The sequence below is a fragment of the Paroedura picta genome, chromosome 6, assembly GCF_049243985.1.
Source record: "Paroedura picta isolate Pp20150507F chromosome 6, Ppicta_v3.0, whole genome shotgun sequence".
NCBI lineage: Eukaryota > Metazoa > Chordata > Lepidosauria > Squamata > Gekkonidae > Paroedura > Paroedura picta.
Window position 1 is genome coordinate 26534792 of NC_135374.1, and position 21863 is coordinate 26556654.

General features: G+C 41.3%; 1 protein-coding gene across 12 annotated transcripts in view; it reads left to right on the forward strand.

Annotated features, from left to right (window-relative positions):
* The first annotated feature begins 353 nt into the window (after window positions 1–353).
* Window positions 354–21863, forward strand: part of NBEA (neurobeachin) — a 438607-nt gene continuing 417097 nt past the window's right edge. For 7 of the 12 annotated variants that reach the window (XM_077341872.1, XM_077341873.1, XM_077341876.1 and 4 more), the window contains exons 1-2: window positions 354–719; window positions 5731–5769. In XM_077341872.1, the coding sequence (XP_077197987.1) occupies window positions 354–719; window positions 5731–5769 (405 nt within the window). The remainder of the gene's footprint in view (window positions 720–5730; window positions 5770–21863) is intronic. The other 5 variants (XM_077341875.1, XM_077341881.1, XM_077341882.1 and 2 more) reach the window with 2 other exon arrangements.

Sequence of the window (21863 nt, forward strand, 5' to 3'; positions counted from 1 at the left end):
CGCGCCGGCCTCCCTCTCCAACTCCTTGGCCGGCTGTCTGGGCCGGTCCTTCCGGCGCGGCGGCTTCGGCTAACGGGGCAGCGGCGCCCATAATAATCCCTCATTATAGAGAGAGAGAGAGAGAGAGGCGGGGGAGCGGCGCCCGGGACGGTCCTTCGGAGGAGGCGGCGGCGGTGGCGGCAGCAGCAGCAGCAGCGGCGGGCCGGGTTCGCTCTCTGCGGCCCCGCCGGGCGCTGCTGCTGCTGCTGCGGTTTTGCAGCTGCGGTGGATGCGCAGCTCCTCGGCCAGGGCGGAGTGCGGCGGCGGCGGCAGGTACTGTTGGCAGCAGCAGCGGCAGCAGCGGCCGGGGATAGATGGCGAGCGAGAAGCCGGTGTCGGGGCCGGAGCCGCAGCCCACGGGGCTCATCGCTGTCGGGGCCAGCAGCAGCGGCGGAGTCGGCGGCGGCAGTTCTGGGGGAGCAGCAGCAGCAGCGGCTGGAGGAGGCGGCGGCGGCGGCGGCGGAGGTAGCAGCAGCAGCAGCAGCGGCGGCGGCGGCTCGGCGGCGGCCGTGATGGGGGAGCTGAGGGCGTCGAGCTCCGGGTCTGTGGTGCTGCCCGCGGGGATGATTAATCCGTCGGTGCCCATCCGTAATATCCGCATGAAATTCGCAGTCCTGATCGGACTCATCCAAGTTGGGGAGGTCAGCAACCGGGACATCGTGGAGACTGTGCTGAACCTGGTAAGGGGAGCCCCAGCTTTGCCTCGCCCCACCTGCCGAGGCGCTGCACAGAGCTCTTGGGGATTGGCTGCCTCCCCCCCCCCTTAAAAAAAAGTGGGTCTGGGAGGCACCCCGGCAATCTCTCTCACTCCCTTGTGTCTGCCTTTGGTTATCCCTAATTGCCCTTGTGTCCTCTAACTGCTCTGTCATCATGTCCCCCTTAGCATCTTTCTTCTCAGCACAGAAAGTTAAAGGGAGAGCTTTCTTGCTCAACTACTTTATTACCTAGTAACATCTCCATCACATTCTGCTGATCTTTAGCGTTGTGTTCTCCCTGCCTTCTTTAACATGCTTGTGCTCTGTTGATGGGACCACCTCTTCCCTTCACAGATTTCCTAGAGCCCACCTACTGATCCTTCCTGAAGCCTTAGGCCAATAAATCCCTTGCTTCCTGAAGTGATACCTTTTTACTTTTACTGTGAACCCACGCTTACTTCTCTTCCATCCACCTTGCATTGCAAAGATACAGTTCTTTTCTTTTGTGCCCAGAATGACTTCAGTTTTTATCAGTGCTGACTCCATTTAATCTGTGGGTTCTGTTTAGTTTTCATTTCTTGTCCCTGAGTAGCCTTACGATGGACCCATGCAGTTTTAGTGTTTTTGTTTCTTTAAATGGGTTTATTCTTGTAGCCAATGTTCAGGTGCTTATAGATAGCTTATAATCTTGTGACTGTAGTCTGTTCCCAGGCTGCAGGATTTGATTGTACATCTATTTTTAATTGTATAAGATTAAAGAACAGCCCCAGATGGCATCTTTCCTCTGTGGCTGAAATGTGTGAATGATTTAACTGTATTACCTTTCAGCTGGTTAAGTTTGACATTTTGAAGAGAGATTTGGTATCTGTTGATAGTGGTGGACTGTTGTTACTTTGTTGCCCTGAGTGGCTTAATTGCCTTTATTGTTTGAAATACACCTTTTGCCCATTCTTTGTTGTCAAATGGTGCTGATTATATCCCACTCTCAGATGAATATATAGAAGAAGCAACATTTCATGTTACCTGATATACCTCTGTAGTCACTTAATAGTGTGCAATAGGTACTGCACAACTCTGTGATGGTGCTTTAGCACTACCTATACCAGAGGCTGGAAACCTACAAAAGTCTAGTGAGAGAAATAAATAAGCCCTAGAAATTAATCACTTCCAATTATGAGCAATTTGGTGCCTCTCCTGCATGCAAGATCTGCTGCAGGAGAGTTGATGAAATCATGAATGAATGGAAATATGTCATTTTGGGTATAAAGTAGTAATAGATCTACTGGATGGCAGATAAAATACTTTGATAGCAAGAGCTCTTAAGTTAGTGTTAATTATGTTGCAAATGCAGGTACAGAAATAGAATTATCCTGGATAGTTTGGAATTATTCACCTTCTTGATGCTTAGTAAATATTCACATTTGATGAATCTGACAGAATGGCAGAATGACTGCTGCTTGCAGGCAGGCTGTTTAATATTTATAACTTTATGGATGAACAAGAGTTAAAGCTCTGATGGCTTGAGGGGTTTGAGACAAAGATGATAAACTGCTGGCAGTTACTCAGTATTTACACTCATTTTTGTCTTCTTTTTAAAAATATTTATATAAAACAATAGTAAGTTGCTATGATGTGGTACTTACTATGACTTTCATTTCAAAGAGGCAGTAGAATAGGTTAATAAATGACATTTAATTAAGTAGCTTCAAGTATACCATGACTTAAAAGTAAAGTGCTTAATTCATTTCCTGAACTGTTTTTGTCTTCATCCATTGTTTTGGTAATTAAAGAAATTAAGCCTCTGGGAACTTGTAGGTATATCAGGAAATGCTACTTCTGTTCATAAGCCTGATACTAGTTTGTGGGTATGTGTTTTCTGTCATTGCTTATAGATAAGTAGAATGCACTTCAGATTCAGTTAGCAGATTTTATTAGTGTTGAAGTGCATATGCTTGCTGTATTCAGTATTATTCACTGGATGCATACTTTTTCCAGCAAAGGCAGTGAGAGACATTCAGAAGGTGTAGTAGCAATGAATTCTAAACTAGCATTACTGAACAAATGTGAAATAACACAGGAAAGAACATTGTGTAGTTCCTTTGGTACAAATAACCTACTGAGAGCTTGTTTTTATAAAAATACCAAAATATCATTTCCCTGCCTACTCTCTCACAAGGAAACCAATTCTAGTTCTGAAAATGACAAAAGCAACATTAAAAGTCTATTTCTAACTACCATAAAAGGTCACTTGATGCTGTGTCATTGATTCCAGCTTCATGTAGTTAACTTGAAATTAATACCTTTTATATTTGTATAAGGGAAAAAGAAGATGGGAAAGGCTTTAGTGTCAAACTGTGAATAGATGCGAAGGGATAATAACAGAATGGTATCCCAAACTTCTGATCTTTGGATTTTTAGAAGGTACAGGCTGTAATTGGCAATTTCCAATGATTCCCCCTTCCTGCTTCAGCCCCCCGCCCCCCCAATTCACCTGGATTTACTATCCCCTAGAATCAGTATTTTAGTGGGGATTCAGTGGGTGGGAGGACGCAGCAGAAAAAGTTATTTCTACAGATGGAAAATTTAGTCTAGACTCAACCCATTGAGTTCACCTGACAATCAGTTTTCAATTACCCCATCGGTAACTTTTGAAATATTTTTCTTGTTTTGGAGTTGGTATTAGACATGACATCTAAATGAGATTAGCAGCTCAAATTCTGACATTTTATCTTATTAAGGAAAAATGTGGGCTGGAAATATCTAATGACAGAATTTGGAAATTTAGGTTATGATCTGCTTTGATTGTAGAATGACAGAAAATCTGGAGTTTAAAAGCACAAAAATTACTACCTCCTGATGAAACATTGGTAGGTTTGGACTGAACATTAGTTCAAACAAGTGGGTTGAGAACAGCAGCCTAAATTTTCATTAGTTTATATACTGAAAGCCCTAAGTATTAATTATATTGAATTTGTTGCTATGTACTTGAAAAATTTTGATGACTTATGCAAAGAACGAAAGATGCTTATTTGTGAGACAGTGACGAATTGAAACCAATGGAGACTGATGTTTAAATACCTGAATATGTCATGCACTATTTATGGTCACAGGTAGGGTTTTTTTTTTGCCATTGCCAAAGTATTTCAGATTTAATTCATACTTCAACTAGGTTACATAGAATTATATATTCTGAATCCCATTTCAAATGTCATGCATATTACTTATGCTTTTTGACATTTCGAATTGGGTACTTTTAGTTCTAAGTTTAGAAAACAAAAATATTTTTACTGAAAATTTTGCAATGGCTACTGATGTCCTGGAGGTGCATGCTCACAAGTTTTGATGAAATTGGGTAACAACTATAGAACAGGGTTAAATAGAGGTATATGAAGTATTTTTGTGATTAAACTTTCCCTTTGTTGGAAAATATTTCAAAAGGCTGATGCTTTAGAGGGATTGGATGCATTTGAATGGAGGGGGACAGGTTTATGGGACCAAGATTAAAATTAACATAGCAGCTTGGTATAGTTGCCAAGAGTGCCTTCTATTAGCTGCACCTGGTTCACTAATGCTCATCCTTCTTAGATTCAGTTGATCTGATCCATGCTATTCTAATCTTGTGATTTGACTACTGTAATGAACTTTGTTTGGCTGCCCATGAAACCAACCCAGAACTTCACCTGGTTCAAATTGCAGCAGCCTGATTTTTGTCAGGGACTAGCTGATAGGAACATATCTACCTGTCTTAAATAAACCATACTGGCTGCTAATTTATTTCCAAGTCCAATTCAAGATACTGGTTATGACCTTTAAAGCTCTTCACAGCATAGGACCTATATGTTTCTTCCCACGTATCCTCATGTGTCAGCTACAGCTCACAGGTTGCTACCTATTGGCTGTTACCACACTAGTATAAAGTTAATCATCATCACTATAAACATTATAAAGCTGAAGTTGCATGCAGCCAACTTACTCCCTACCTGAATGGCCCTTCCTGGGGGGGAGTGTTGCCAATAGGGAGATACCACTCTGCCAATGAGGGCCAATCAGTTCAAATTACAATCTGCCAGTGAGGGCCAGTTAGTTCAAACTGCATGCAGACTCCTTACCTGAGTGGCCCTTCCTGGGGGTGTGCCATTAATATAGAGAGAGTATTTTACCAATGAGGGTCAATCAGGTCAAATTGCACTCTGCCAGTGAGGGCCAATCAGCTCAAATTGCATACACACAACTCCCTGACTGATTGGCCCTCCCTGTGGGTGTGCTGCTAACAGGGAGAGAGCACTCTGTCCATGAGGGCCAATCTGCTTAAATTGCATGCGGGCAATTTTCTCCCTCAGATGGCCCTCAGTGTTGAATGGCCTGCCCTGGTAGTTTAGCCTCAATCTGGAGGGAGTTTTCAGCCAGGAAAGGCTGATAAGGAGTCAACTCTCTACCTCCAGTGTCTTGCCAGATTCAGAATTTTGCTGGGTGGAAAGAGGAGCCAGCCTCAGAGTTATGTCCTGCTGCCAGTAAGTTGCCCTGGTCTCCTGGTCTCCTTCAACTCTGAGGACATTGGTGGAGGGCGTGAACATGCCTCCTGGGGCAGCCTCTTCACGCAGGAGGTCCAGAAACAGCCCTGTACCAGCCCTCTGGGATATAGAACAGCCAGGAAAAGTCATCGCCCTGGGAATGTTTACTTAGAAGTAAGTCATATGAGGTTTGCCATTTGCAATCTGAGAAGGGAGGAATGCTTTTGGGGTTACCACCACAGGCAATTGCAGCAGGGAAAATAATTCTGAGTGGGACTAGGAAGATGTAGACTCCTTTTCAGTATGCATGCCATCTTGGTCTTGCTGCAGTCTTTCCAAGACTATCACAACCAAGCAAATTTGAGACCAATGGCATGGCAGATGGGGCAAAGAATATCATGGGGACATGTGGAGTGGGGAGACACTGTTTCCCAGTAGCACCTTCCCAGTAGAATAATACTTGGTTTTTATACCTTGCTTTTCAGTGCCTTCCCTTCTTCTTCCCACAACAAACACCCTATGAGGTAGGTGAGGCTGAGAGCTCCGAGAGGAACTTCTCTGTGAGAACAGTTTCTAACAGGACTGTGACTAGCCCAAGGTCACCCAGCATGTGGAGGAGCATGGAATCAAATCCAGCTTGCTATATTAGAAGCCGCTTCTCTTAACCACTACATCAAGCTGTACAAATTGCTATTGCCTTAAAGAGATGTAGCTAGACCACAGACAGAAGAAGCTGTTGCAGGAGGATGGTGTAAGTCTTTTTTGACTTGCTTATTGACTGCTAGGGGATTTTTTTCCTTTAAATTTGGACCTTCTGGCCAATGGCTTCTCAGAGCAATACAAGGAAGGAGACACTCAGGCATTTCCTACATGAAGAGGTGATTGTGTAATAAGATTTGCTATTTGAGAAGGAAGGACTGATTTCGTGTTCTGTGTTCTCTCTCTCTCTCTCTCTGTGTAGAGGGGAGTGGTACACACGCCCGTCGCCCGTCCACATCCCAAGCAACTCTTTCCTCCAGGGGGACTGATCTCTGTGTTCTGGAGAGGAGCATTCATTCTGGGGGTTTTCCAGGTCTCACCTGGAGACTGGCATCCCTAAAGAATTGCAGGGATGCCAGCCTCTGGCTGGGATTTGGAGATCCCACTTCTGGGGTTTCTCAAAACATTAATATTTCAGGGGGTAAAAATATTTCAGTGGTAAAAAGTTGAGAAAACCGGATATAGATGCAACTGGCTTTGTGTCTAGTTTCTCATAGGATTGTCATTTCACTACCTACTCCAAAATTCATTTCTCATGACCACATAAAGCTGGCTAATACTGAATCAGACTGTTCAACAAGGCCAGTATTGTGAATTCAGACTGGCAGCAGCATCAGGTGAAGATCATATAAAAATGAACAAATAAAACAATAAAGAATGACCAGAAAAACGCTGAGGTGGGATGCATCTTCAAAAAAAAAAGTCATACATACTAGGATGTAACTCTGCTTAGGATTGCAGTGTTAGCCTACTATCTAATGTCTAAAAAACCATAATTTCTTCCCCTTGCTTACATGCTTGATGATAAAAGCATCAAAAGTTTTTTCTGAGTCCCTGAACATTGTGAAAGAAGATACAGAGAAGTAATGGCATAAGTGTCAACAGTAGCATTAACTTGCTGTCTGCATCCAGGAACTAAGTATTTCTGGGCATTTGAGTCTACAAAGATAGAAATAGAATGCCATAAATTTATCCCTAGGAACTGTCACCTGATGCTCTGCTAAGTTCTCTGTGCCGTGCAGAATTGGAAGGCAGTAAGTCTTTCAGTTTAGACAAAATATGAAATGCCAGTCCATTCGCTTTCTGGGTTTTTTTTTTGGTACATATAAGAACTCAAAGGAATTAAGGAGTCCTTTGTGATAACTTTTTGATGTCAGAATTTGTGTAAGATCTCACTGCTTTTCTGATGCCATATGAGTGTCTCTTCCTTTGCATCTTTTATGAGGAAAGATTGGATTAATTACATTGCTTCCAGAAGCTTTACATCATGAACAGGGTCTTAGTGAAAAAAGGATCATGGTTGGCCACCATATGTGTCATCTTAGTAATGAATGTCTGTTGCTGTTTTCAGCATTATAGTTGAACAAGTTGTGGAGAGAGGTGAACCTGTCAAGATCCCTTCTAGACTAGGAAAATCCTGTGTGATTATGCTGTTGCAGTAGCAGATCCATGCTGGTACTTAAGCTAGTGGTTCTAAAGAAAATGTAAACTATTGTCTGTAGTAATTAATTCATTGCTAAAAGGTTCCAGAATTTGATGTATATGTAGCAATATGCGTTGGGACCGTATTGATTTCTCTCGCCCAAAGCCATAACAGTTCATAAAAGTTCAGTTTACAGAAAAATTGCTGGAATTTTGTTGCTGCTGTTATAACTTTTTACATACTTTGTTGAAGAAAATTGAATGTGTTAAAAGTTATAACTGGCAAAATGATAGAATGGCAGTGCCCATCAAGATTTCTCCTGACTTCCTCCCTTACTTTTTGTTGTCTCTGCTGTGCAGTTCTTCCAGATTGGAACCATGGCCTATCAAAGATACACAGAAAGCCCACTTTGATGTAACTTTTTTCCACAACCATCTACTTAAAATGCTATGTTTGGCTGTAAATTGGAGCCGTAGAACAGGAATAAGATGTGACAAGGTCTGTATAAGTTAGTGAGGGACATATAAAGAAGATACAAGTTTCTTTTGACAGTCCTTTCAAAAGTAGCTTGCAATGTTCATTTCATCTCAGAATAAACAGAAATTTAGCCTTGAACGCTTACAATTCATAGAAAAGGAATACATTAAATATGTTTTGAGTAAATATACTAACTTTTCAACAAAGCCAGCAATATGTTCACAATAGAGAGCTTATTTACTTACTATATGGCTGCTGGTGGTCTTGCTGTAGGTCTCATTTGTAGTTTTTATTGGATGGGGAAACGTTTTTACCTGTTGAAGGGCTGCCTGAAAAAAAGACACGAGCGGTAATGGATATTGGCTGAACAAGACAACATGTAGGTTTCACCACACTGTAGATGGTAGTATTTGGGAGTATCACCTAGTTACTTGTCAAGATCTCATGCTTCATCACCGTGCTATCCAGTGTTCGATATTCTCCTGTTTGGGGAAAGATAAGGTAGTCATAAGAGTTTGAAAACTCCATTTGGGCATAAATACTGCGAGGTAGGTGAGGCTGAGAGAGCCCTGATATTACTGCTTGGTCAGAACAGCTTTATCAGTGCTGTGATGAGCCCAAGGTCACCCAGCTGGCTACATGTGGGGGAGCAGGGAATCAAACTTGGTTTACCAGATTAGAAGCCGCCACTCCTAACCACTACACCAAGATGGCACTACACCAACTAAACTGACTATTCATCTGCTTCTTCCCTGACAAGTCCACTACTCTTTGCCTGGTATAACTTGAGAACATGATTGCACTGCTAGTAAGAAAATAAGTCTGGGATATTTTGAAACTGAAAACATGCTGGGGGAAATCTTCCCCTTCTGTTGTTTTGTTTTGGTGTATTTATTGGATTTAAGAATCAGAGGATAAAATAATTAATGGGTTTCAAGTGGTATACATTTAAATATTAGACCGAATAATAAAAATAGAACTTTCTTGTATGTAATTTAGTAAATATGTGATTAAGCTAAGTCAGTAAGTCTTTGAGTAACTTAGTGGTAAGTGGATAGAGAAATTGGTTTTAAAATGGAGCTAGTTACAATTGGTACTAGGGTTGGGCGCTTTGGCTTCCAAAGCAGCCATTCGGGCCCAAAGCAGCCAGTGCAGTGGCACGGGGTAGGGTGGGAGGCGCCGACACCAGTGTGCGTGGTGGGCGCACACATGCAGGCGCAGAGTTCCGAAATTAATTTTTTACAAAAGGCACTTCTGTGTTGCTGTGCAATAATGCCACAACACAGATTAATTTTAAATAAAAATCAACACTGCTGAGTTGCTATGCAGGAAGGCCAGAATCATGCAGCATCCCTCCTCTTTTTGGAATTCTAGTGTTCATTGACTAGTAGCCACTGATAAGACCTATCCTCCATGAATCTTTCATCCCCATTTAAAGCTGTTCACTTCTATGGCCACCACTATATCATGTGGTGGTGAATTCCATGTTTTAATCACTCTCTGTGTAAAGAAATATTTCCTTTTGCCTTTGCATGTGTAATTATGAAGGTCATATATGATGCTGTTGGGTCAGGGTAGTAGCGCATAGCACTACTGCACTCCAAAGGCTCTGAGTCTAAATAGTGGGTATGAAAGGCTTGAAGAAAGTTAGAGTGGAAAGTTTAAAGCAATTCCTTTCTGTACATTAATTTGTCCTTATTATTCCCATTTTCCAGAAGTGGTTGTTTTCAATATGTACCGTATTCTGGTTTTCTTTGTTCTGTTATAAATGATTTATGTCCGTTTGTGTGTATGTGTATGTGTATGTGTATGTGTATGTGTATGTGTATGTGTATGTGTATGTGTATGTGTATGTGTATGTGTATGTGTATGTATATACCGCCCTCCCCAGAGGCTCAGGGCGGTTTACATTGAACTTATGAACCATACATAAAACAATTTGCATTAATCATCAAACAATAATGTTAATATTATTGTTTGATGATTAATGCACATTAATGCAAACAGTGGTTATAACAATTAATAATACAACAAATAAAGTTGTAACAGTACACAATACAATATAACAGCACAGCAGTTCAACAGTGCAATGGCACAACAGGTCAGAGCGCTCTGGTGGAGTTCTGGGGTGGGGGGGAGCAGGGGCCCTTCATTCGCTGTGGGTTATGCCTGGTCTCAACCAAATGCCTGGTGGCATTTTTCCTCTCCTCCTTTTAAATGTATATATATAAAATCACAAAACCCCTGTTACTCTCCTCCTTTTAAATGTTTGCATTGGCTGTACTATGATACATGTGAAAAAGCAGTAGCTGAAGATGGTGCTAGTTGCTGTGCTTGTTTCTTTCAAAATACATTCAGTTATCATTAACTGTTTATGCAAGAACAAATAATTACAGAATTGTCACAAGTTTGAAATAATGTAGTGCAGTTCCCTTTGTTATATTGTTTCTAATGTTATATTGTTTTTAATGTTATGTAATCCTGAATGAATTTCAATAATAAAGAATTTGTGGAAATACATTATGAAAAACAGGCAACCTATACAATACACAAACTTTTATACTCTGTCCTCATTTTGTAGTCCATTGTCAACACTTTTTGGCATGTTAAAAAAGAAGTAGTTAAAAAACCCTTCAGTATTTAAGTATGTGAATTGCCATGTGATTCAATTATAGGCTGTTTTTTTTTTTTGCCGTGTTTATAGGATAGTTTGATAAAAGTTCCTCACAAAAGGTGGTTGTGTAAGTGTAGCCATTAGAGATGAAGAGGATTGGTCCTTTTGCGGATTAGTATCTGGTAAAGTGAGCGTACATAGAGAGCTGGATGCCTATCACAGGGATCTCTGGAATCCCTGAGTGATCTGGGGTTCGTACTTGTTACTATTTAATATGTTCGTAAGTAATGTAGAATTATGGGTGAGTAGAGAAGAAGCCAGTATTGCAGATAACAACACATTATTAACGATGGTGAAAACTAAAGATTGTGGGGAGCTCCAAAATACTATCTCCAAATTTAGTGAGTGGGCAATAAAGCAATAAATGCAGTTTCATATAAGCTTAAAGAGATGCTTCTAGAACGGGCTAAGAAACTACAGTGCTTGCTAGTAGTTCTTGTAATAAGTGATACATACATCTTGATGTTTCAAAATGTGAATATTGCCACTTGTTGAGTAGAAAAGAATGATGCACTGTTGGGAAGTGCTGGAAGGGCTCTGTTTGACCCTCACAGGGTGGGCCTTTCCCACTGAGGGCTCTTCCCTGCCCCTTTCCACCACAGCCTGCACGCCGCCACCATGGGGACCCACCATTCTCCATGCAGGGCAGGGAGTGCTGACAGCCTCCAGTGCAACCACCCATTTTGGCTGGCCTCCACAAAGTTGCACAGTTTCAGGAACATCAGTGGCCTCCACTGTGGGGGCCTGCTTTTATTGATTCAGTGTAATTACTGCAGAGACTGGTAATTAAAATTTTAGATTTTTTGAGTTGGAATTCAATGAGATCATCTATCCAGTTAGCTAGAGCTCCTAGGATAATTCCTCTAATTCCTTTATTTATTTTAAAGTAGAGAGAAGAAATAGTGGTTTGAGTCCATTATGCATGAATTGGAAGGGAAATGAATTTAATGCATTCCCATTTGTGTAAACAGTAGCACAACATCTGCAGTAATTCATAGCACATTAATACAATTTTAATGGAGTAGTAATCTGGCACAATGGAATGTAGAACAGATGTTTCAGAGGATTTCATTTAATTTAGTTTTGAAATCCTATCAGAAGAAATACTTTATGCTGTGTTTTGTGCCCAGAGAAAAGATAGTAGGGATACAGTTGTTTTCATTTAATACAAGCAGGACTGTTGAATACATGGAAATCTTACATGGGATCCAAATCAGTGTGTTTTCTTTGGTTCATTGTTTCTTAAAATTATGGGTAAAGATATTCTCAAATTATACTCCATCCTTCAAAAAGGTTTTGTTAAACTGTACATATGAGGTTTTCAGTTGTAAAAACTAATCAGAGTTGCTTTCTGGAACAGTCCTGCTTATACCAGTAACTTCAAAATTGGAAGAAAAGGCCCTTGGTTACTTTAAACCACAGAGATACAGCAATACCACCCACCATTAATATGCTGGCCATGTCCCCAAAATGGCCATTTATAAAAAGGAAGCAATTATTCATGGCAACAGTGCTGTGCCTCTATGTTGTTCTGTGCTGCTACTGTGTAGACTAAATACAACCTGTATCACACACAAATGGAATCATAGTATCATAGAGTTGTAAGGGACCACACAGGCCATCTAGTCCAACCTCCTGCTCTACGCAGGATCAGCCCAGAGCATCCTAAAGCATCCAAGAAAAGTGTGTATCCAACCTTTGCTTGAAGACTGCCAGTGAGGGGGCGCTCACCACCTCCTTAGGCAGCTTATTCCCTAACATGGGGGTCATCAACCTCCGGTCCGCAGCCCGGTAGCGGGCCGCAAAGGCCTCGGTGATGGGCCGCCATGCCTGCCTCTCCCCCCACCCGCAGTGAGAAGCTCACCAGGCCAAGAGAGAAGCGGCCACTTCACTCGCGGCCCGGATAGCTTTTTGCTGTGTGTGGGGGGGAAGAGGCAGGTGCGGCTGCCGGTATGCCGGCGGGCACAAACGTGCATGCACGGAGCTTCCGCACATGCGCGTTAGCGCACTCTGGTGGTGAAAACGCACATGTATGGCAGCTCCGGCAGGGGGGAAAAACCCACTTTCTGGCTTCCTTCCTTGGCTGATCTGGTCACCTGGATCCATACCATGGTAACATGAGGACCAGGCTACTGTGATGCATTTTGTATAGGTCTCCCCTCAAAATCACCTTGGAGATTCTGGTTGGTGCAGGATGCTATAGTTCAGTTATTATCAGGGGCTAGCAAAAGCATGCATATTACTCCCATTCTTTTGTCACTCCCATGGTTGTCCATTGGTTTTGTGTGTTGAGTGCCATCAAGTCACTTTCATTGTGTATTAATGTCCTCCAAAACATCCTATCCTATAGTTAATAGTCTTGCTAATGTCTTGCAAACCAAGGACCATGGCTTCTTTTATTGAGCCAGTCCATCTCATATTGGATCTTTCTTTTTTCCTGATGCCTCCAACTTTTTCTAACATTGTCTTTTCTAGTGAGCCTGTCTTCTTATGATGTTATTAAAGCAGGATAGCCTCAATGTAGTCATTGTAGCTTCTGGGGAGTGTTCTGGCTTGATTTGATCTGGAACTCATTTAGATTTTTGTTGGTCCATGGTATCTGTAAAGCTCTCCAGCACCATACTTCAAAAGACTAATTTCTTTACTGCCCAACTTTCACATACATACATACATAATGATGGCGAATGATATAGCATAAATTAACTTGATCTAGGTTGCCAGTGGCACATCCTTATACTTAAATCTTTTCTAGCTCCTTCATGGTTGTGCTTCCCGGTGTCAGTCACCTTCTGATTTCTTAGTTGTAGCCTCTTGTTTGGTTACTGTAGAGACAAGGAATAGAAAATTGATAATAATTTCATAATAATCACTAAGCATCACCTTCACTTCATCATCACTAATCATATTAACACTCAAGTTGATAACTCACTCCATGTATCATTGGCCCACCCTTGGGATTTGCTGTTAATAGGGAGAGAGCACTCAGCCAATGAGGGCCCGTCAGTTCAAATTGTATTCTGCCAATGAGGGCCAATCAGTTCATATTGTATGCAGACAACTCACCCCCTATTTGATTGGGCTTCCCTGGGTGTGTGCTTCTATTACACAGAGAGTACTCTGCCAATGAGGACCAATCTATTCAAAATGCAAGCAGACAACTTACTCCCTACCTGATTGACTCTCCCTGGGAGTGTGCTGCTAATAAGGAGAGTGGGCCAATGAGGGCCAATCAGTTCATATTGTGTGCAGACCAATCACCCACTACCTGATTGACCCTCCCTGAGAGTGCGCTGCTATTAAGGGGAGAGGATTCTACCAATGAGGGTCAATCATGGGGCTTATCTGTCCTCTTCTTCCTCTTCCTGCTGCTTGCTGGCTGGAGGAGGTGCTGACCTCTTATCCGCAGATAAATGGAATGGCAGGACCACTCCCAAGCCTGTAAAGACAGAAAGGCAGACCAGGCATCCCCAGTGATTCGCTAGGAGCTGTACAATGCTCATGAGCCGTCTCTGGCCAAAACTCACAGTTCCTCCGATCACAGCTTACACCTAGGTGAAATTCCTGGTTCTTCACCGTTAATGGAACACATTGTACAGAGAATAGATCAGCTGTTGTGATTTTGTATTTTATTAATGCAACTGAAAGGATCGGTCAAAAAGGATTCTGTAATTCTAAGGGAGACACTAGAAGACACAAGAGAAGACATATTCACACAAAGTGTCCTTGTCATATCTCTCAAGTGTAGGTAGATCTGTGGATGTCTAAATCCATGGGTCGGGCACATACTGAGAAATATTTTTTTTACTAACTTGGGGATGATCCCATGTTTGCAGAAAAATCTGATACCTGTAAAAAATAACAAGGGTTTCAATTTCCCCCCAACAAGACCATTGTTTGTCCATGGTGGCTGCTCTGTGCTCACTCTTGGCAATGGCAGCAACCGCCCAGAGCTGCTGTGAGCCTAGCTTTGATGGCAGTTGTCTTCAAGAACTCCCAGACTCACAACATCTTGTCTAATTTAGCCTGTTGTCTTCCAGTTTAAACTACAGCAGTGCTGATTTTCTTCCACTAATAAGTTGGTGGTTTACAAAAAGAAGACAAAGAAATCACTTGATTAATATTAAAGGGATGATTGGGTAATGTTAATTGAATGGAAGCTTATGATTTGAGTCATCTTAACAAAGAATAATCATGTGATTCTATTATGTTCTAGGTTTGCACTGTAGCCATAACCTAGAACATTTTTAAAACTTCCTGTGTGGCCAATGTCTATTTTATTTTGCAGCAGACAACCCTATCGATTAGGAAAATGCTTTGGAAACTTGATAGAGTTTCCAAAGAAAGTAGTGTCAGATCACAGGGGCTGGCTGCTGTCCAAATAAAATAACTAAACTCAAACCCTCCCATGGGCATACCACACTTCGGGGCATATAATGTACTGTTAATAGAATGTTTTACCCACAGTGGTTATTGGCAGATAAATTCTTGAGTGAGTGTTAGTTTGATGTCAACTGGCACTTTTAACATTCTAACAGAAGGATATGAATGATTCAGCTACAGAACTGTGCCCCTCACATATTACTGAATCCCTCACATATTAGGGGCTTGCTCTTGAGCTGAAAACCAAATAGCTGTTTGACCTAACCTGATTATCTAGTTAAAGGAGTGTGCCATGCACAATCCAGGTTATGCTGCAATGAATTTCTCAGTGTTTTAAAAAAAGTTATCAGGAGATAACATAAAGAGAATTTATGTGTGGGACATCTGAGTGCCAACAACATTCAGTTGATCGATAGCAACATTCGCAGTGATTTTCAAGTGCTCTTGATTGTGTCCTTTTTCTTTAGCTTTTTCTTACTATGCGTATATCTTACTATGCAGAACAAATAATTTATATTTGTATTATTAGTGCAGAACAAATAATTTATATTTGGGTTTATATGACCACTGCTCACAGCATGCTGGCTTGGAGTGGTTTACAGCAATATAAGAACATGTAACAAAACTATTACAACAGTCAAAGACAAAATATATTTTGAAATCCATTAAACACCAGTGTATGAGCTTTACTTGCTGATAAGACTCCTATTCCAGGGGAGGGTCTTATCAGGCTCTTGAAGGAAGGAGCCAACTCCATGTTATTCTATGATTCATTGATCTCAACCAAATGCCTGGTGGAAGAGGTCCAATTTGCAGACCTGTTGGAACTATGCAAGTTTTTGAAGGGCCTGCAACTCTTCTGGGAGCTCATTCTACCAGGTTGAGGCCAGGACCAAGAAGGCCAAACGTATGTTCCTGGGGCCAGGGATCACCAGCTGGTTTGAATTAGCAGAGCACTTTGGAGGGGTGGGCATATAGTCAGGGGGCCCAGGGCGCTAGTAGTTTAGCTTGGTGAAGGTGGTAGAATGCCAGCTGTACTACTCTAGTGACCTGAGTCTTCATGAAAATATTTTCTCTGTACTGGATAAAGAAGAACAATTTGAAGGAAATAAAATAAACAATGGCAATGGAGAGGAGAAAGAAAATGAAAAACAAATATTACAGTGAACCGAGTGCAGAAAAGCACAATTGGTTCTATCCTTTCGAAATGGTTTAGTCAAATGAGAGTAACTGGGAATAAATGTCGGGTCGGCCATTCTGTTAGATCTGTCGGCCCCCTTTGATGTGGTCGACCATGAGCTCTTGGTCAAACGCCTTGCTGACACAGGGATAGGAGGTACAGCTTTTAAGTGGCTGACCTCCTTCCTTAAGAGCAGGTTGCAGAGGGTTGCGGTGGGAGATCAGTTGTCTGACTCCTTTGCACTGCCATATGGCGTGCCACAAGGGGCAGTACTCTCTCCCCCTATATTTAACATCTATATGCGCCCTCTTGCCCAGTTGGTTCAGAGTTGTGGGCTGGGTGTTATATGCGGATGACACCCAACTCTATCTTCTGATGGACAGCCAGCTGGACTGCCCACCAGATACATTCACCAGGTATTTGGAAGCAGTAACTGGCTGGATCAGAAAGCGTCATCTGAAACTCAGCCCCTCTAAGATGGAAGTCCTCTGGCTGGGTAGGAAGGGGCAAGATGAGGAACTTTCCCTGCCTGGATGGGGTGCAACTGTCATCTGTACCACAAGCCAGGAATTTGGGAGTGATTTTTGATGCCTCCCTATCCATGGGGGCTCAGATCACTAAAGTAGCTTGGACAGTATTCTTCCATTTGTGCCAAGCCCGGCTACTAGCTCCCTACTTGTCCCCAGAACACCGGGCCACTGTGATCCATGCAATGATCACTTCCAGACTAGATTTCTGTAACTTGCTCTATGTAGGCCTTCCCTTGTCCCTGACCCAGAAACTGAAATTGGTACAAATTGCAGTGGCACAGGTCCTTACCAGGTCTTCCTAGAGGGCTCATGTTCAGCTGCTATTTAAACCACTTCATTGGTTAACAATTTGCTTGCAGATCATGTTTAAGGTTTTGACCTTTCAGGCTTTATGCAGCTTGGGCCCTACTTACCCTTGGGACCACCTGCCTCCTTATGCCCCCCACAGAACATGCCACTCTGTGGGTGTGAATCTTCTGAAGGTCCCGGGACCTTGAGAGGTACGCCTGGCCTTGACCAGGGCCAGGACCAAAAAGGCCCCTACCTGGTGGAATGAGCTCCCGGATGAGCTGCAGGCCCTGTCGGGACTTTCTGAGTTTCACAGTGCCTGGAAAAATGGAGCTCTTCCACCAGGTGTTTGGTTGAGGCCGGGTGGGAGCCCTGGGGTATTCCATCTGGTCATCCACCCCCCAGCTCCTATTGCAATGCTAGGCTGTGTTGGGGGCCTGTTTCCATCTCCCAGCTGGTACATATTTCATTGATATTAAGATTGATACCCAGAATATGGGGAGTGATTGTTAAAGATATTTAGTATACCACCATTTTGTACTTGTATTTATACCTGCTTAAATTTCTTTATTGAGGTACTTTTAACTGATATTGCCTTTTCTTTTTGTGAACCTCTGCAAGCCAGTTTCTGGGAGCGGCGATATAGAAATACAGTGATAAAATAAATAAATAAATGTGAAGGTCTTATAAGGGGCTAGGTACTATTGGTTTTTTTAAGTAGTTGAACATTGTTGGTGTTATCTTGTGTTATACTTCTAAAACTACAATGAGGTAGATTCACATCTTCTGTGAATGTTTCTACCCATTCCTGAGGTAAATAATAGATGGCATTGGTTATAGGTTCTTTAGGTTTGATACCAGGCCTATGATGGCTGAACTGGAGGTGGTTTCTCTTGTTTGGTGTTGAATGCCATAAACTGTTTTGTGGCATTTCAAGCCTGCCTATTTAGCCCATACTCAGGACTTTATGACAATAACCCAGATTCTTATGGGCCAAACATGGGAGTCATACGCTTGGTCAAGTCTTAGAGGAGAATCACATTAGTTGCTTTGGTTGATCTCTGAAGATGAAGAGCTGTTTTTTCTACCCGTTTTTACTACCTGAAGGAGTCTCAAAGTGGTTTACATTTGCTTACCCTTCCACCCCCACACCAGACACCCTTTGTAAAGGTAGTTGGGGCTGAGAGAACTGTTCTCTCACCTGGCAACCCTAACAGGAAGAAAATTGATTAATCTGAAATATGGTGTTTGGATGAGAGTTTTATAGGTACTGTAGACCATAAAAAGATAAATAGTGGATTTTAGATCAAATCAGTCACAAATTCTCCTTACGAGTTAAAATGACAAAAATAAGGCTATCACTTTGGTCAAACTATAGAAGACTCAGTGGAAAAAGAAGAGCTGGTAGCTCGCTCTTTCTACCTACAGGAGTCTCAAAACAGCTTACAATACTTGTTGTTAAAAACTGTAAAGGTAAAGGTATCCCCTGTGCAAGCACCGAGTCATGTCTGACCCTTGGGGTGACGCCCTCTAGCGTTTTCATGGCAGACTCAATACGGGGTGGTTTGCCAGTGCCTTCCCCAGTCATGACCGTTTACCCCCCAGCAAGCTGGGTACTCATTTTACCGACCTCGGGAGGATGGAAGGCTGAGTCAACCTTGAGCCGGCTGCTGGGATTGAACTCCCAGCCTTATGGGCAAAGCTTTCAGACGGCTGCCTTACCACTCTGCGCCACAAGAGGCTCTTAAAAAAAAAAAACTGTACACAGATGTAAAACAATCAAGCAAAGCACAATCAAGCAAAAAACTGTACACAGATGTAAAACAATCAAGCAAAGCATTGCTGTTATCCAGCTTAGTGCATTGGTTAAGAGCAGCAAACTCTAATCTGGAGAATCTGGTCTGATTCCTTACTCCTCCATATGCAGCCAGCTGGGTGGCCTTGATATTTGTATGAAATGCTTAATTGTAAACAAAAAATCAAAAATAGAATACAAAGCAGTCATAACATTTTTAACAAAAGAAGATGTAGATACAACAAACATTCTCCAACACCTGTTGAATGTTTATGGCAAAGTCTGTGCTATCATGCTGCACTTCAAAATTTTAGGTAGCTGAATTTAAACAAGCCTGAGGGAAACTTGAAATTAGTCCAAGAAGGCCTAAATTAGGATATGAAGAAATAGTGGCCAGAAAGGAAGCTATTGTCAAGGAGAAATATTCAAATGAACATGAATCATGACTGCGTTAATTTGGTTGTATATGACTAGCTGTGCGTGAATAAGGTGTTAGTACATTTCTTAAAACTTTTACACAAGCACACAAACATATTTAATGAGATGCTTGTTCTGCCCTTTTGAACTAGACTGCAAAAGATTCAGGTATTTTGTTCAACAAATTATTCCTGTGGATGAATGTGTTGGAATATGCAAGATCTGTAGTGTGTATGACTCAATAGCATAAGGAAATATTCTACAGGGGGTATTGGAGAGATGTGTATTTAGCATACTTAGAATATAATCTCCTATATCCTGATTGGCTCATTTGGAGACTTCCTGCTCCTTTCAGTTCACTTCCGCCGTGTTGCCTCCACAACAGACTAAATTAATACAGATAAACAGTTAGACAGTTAAGTCTCTCTCACCAATTTATTTACAAAGTTGTTTCTCTTCTAAATAAAACTATTATATTCTTTTAAGCAGCCTGGTGCTTTATACATCTCTGCATGTCTAATCTCTGTCAACAGAATGTTGGATCTGTAACTGATCTATAAACATAGCCCATATAGAGGGAAGCATATTTATTCACCCCTACTGAAAAAAACTTTGATTCCATAATGCATTAAGAAGGGAGAGAAGAAATATTTGGAGTCCTTTGCTTATAAAGTTTCAAACAGTATAAACTTACAGGAAATCACAATGAAAGACATTTTGAAAAAGTTATATTGAAATAAAATGTTTGATACTCTTTCTTTAAATTTCTGCATATGTTTTTGGTGAACAGGCCCAATTAAAAAATGTGACATCCTTAGGCAGCATGTTTCCTAAGAAATAGTTTAGGAAGTGGTTTGGAATGTTATCAGTTCTGGAAAAGGAAACGATCAATGTAAAGAGTACTGTATTGTATGCATTTTTATTGATCCAATAATGTGCAGTAATTCAGAAAAAATGCTCTACTCACAATATTTGTGGCCTACTGAATCTTGATCTGCTTCCAGATGAGAATTTTTCTCTGCACGGAAGGCATGAAATCCCTGTCTTAAAATGTACATAGTATTCTATTCATTCTGATTCATGTTGTTTGTTGGCCTTTCCCCTTTAAGTAGAAGTAAGATATAGACCTATTTTTCTCCAGCTCAAAGAGGTATTTGCAGGGTAGTTGTGGACAAATGCCCATGTGGAATCTCATCTGATGGCGCTGCAGGGAGTGGTGTCCTGCTTTTAATTTGTTTTTTTAAATATTTCCCTTCTAAGCTGTGAAGTACTGCTACAGTGTGACTAGGTATAGAAAATAATAGAAATAGGGAGTTTCTGGGCTGTGGGAGGCCCTATTGCAATTGCAATGTTCACGTTTGGGTGAGTGCAAAATTTTATTTTCTATTTATTAAAAAATTGTGTTTCACATTTCTTTCCATAACACAATGCAAAAGAAGGAGGGGGGTAGTGACAGTAGCACAAACAAGAGGTATGGGGATAGGATGAGTTTGAATGCTCTTTCCTACCAGTTCTTATACTTCTTGCTTCTTCTGTTTTCTGGGAATAGTCTGGCAGGTCAGCTTGCTCCTGTTAACAGTGCATCTTTAAGTGACAGGTTATTGTGACTTCAACATGTCATAAACTATATATGAACTAGTATTAGCTATTCCAATAAATGCACAGGAATGCAGTTTGAAAATACTTCAATATACATTTAATTTGACAATACACATTAAGATATGGACCTGAATCCCAAGAGTTTATTTAATTTGTCTTTTCAAAGTAAAGTATAGATTGATTTCATTTCAGGTAGTAGAGGGCAGAAAGTGCTGAAACATCATATTTATATGGAAAATAATAACTGTATGCTGACAAATTGAAATCGACTCATGACCACTTCAGGACCATGGAGTTTTCAAGGGAAGAGGCGAGCAGAGGTGGTCTGTCATTGCTCTTCTTCTGCATAGCAACCACAGTCTTCCTTGATGATTGTTCATCCAAATACTGGCTGTGTCTGACATACTGCCATCAACTGTGTACTGAGTTTTTAAGAAGTTGTTTTAATGGAGGTTGAATGGGGGCTTATTTTTAATGACTATTTGTTGTTGGATCTGTATTATAAAATTGTAAACCGCCGCGTGCCAGTTCTCTGAGAGCGGCGGTTATATAAATCCAAACATAAATAAATAAATAAATAAATAAATATAATAAACTCTGATGAGATGGATCTAGTTTGGGCTATTAGGCTGCTAAAAAAATACTATTCTACTTTAAACTTGGATGCAGGAAACATAATATTCAAGTTTTAAATGGGCTTGTTTTTGTCTTCATTATAGATTTTAATTTGAGATGCATTTCTGTGGCTCCTATAGTTTGCATTTTGTGTGTGTGTGTCTAATTGGTTGCTACTATGAGTCATTGGGGACTGCAGTTGTAGTATGGTACAACTGTCATACAACTGTCGATTCTGTCATAAAGATGAGCGCCAGCATGATTTTGGAATCAGTTTTATCTTTGGAATTCAGTTCCAGGTTCCATTATTTCAAAACAACATTGTGGTTTTAGATTAATGTTTAAGTTAAAAAACTAATATATTAAGAAATATACCATTTCCACATTGATAACAAATTGGTTAATCTTCCAGTTTATTGTAACGTGATATCCAAAACAACTTTGCACCTTTGTAACATGTGGTAATAGTTCCTGTTCGTTC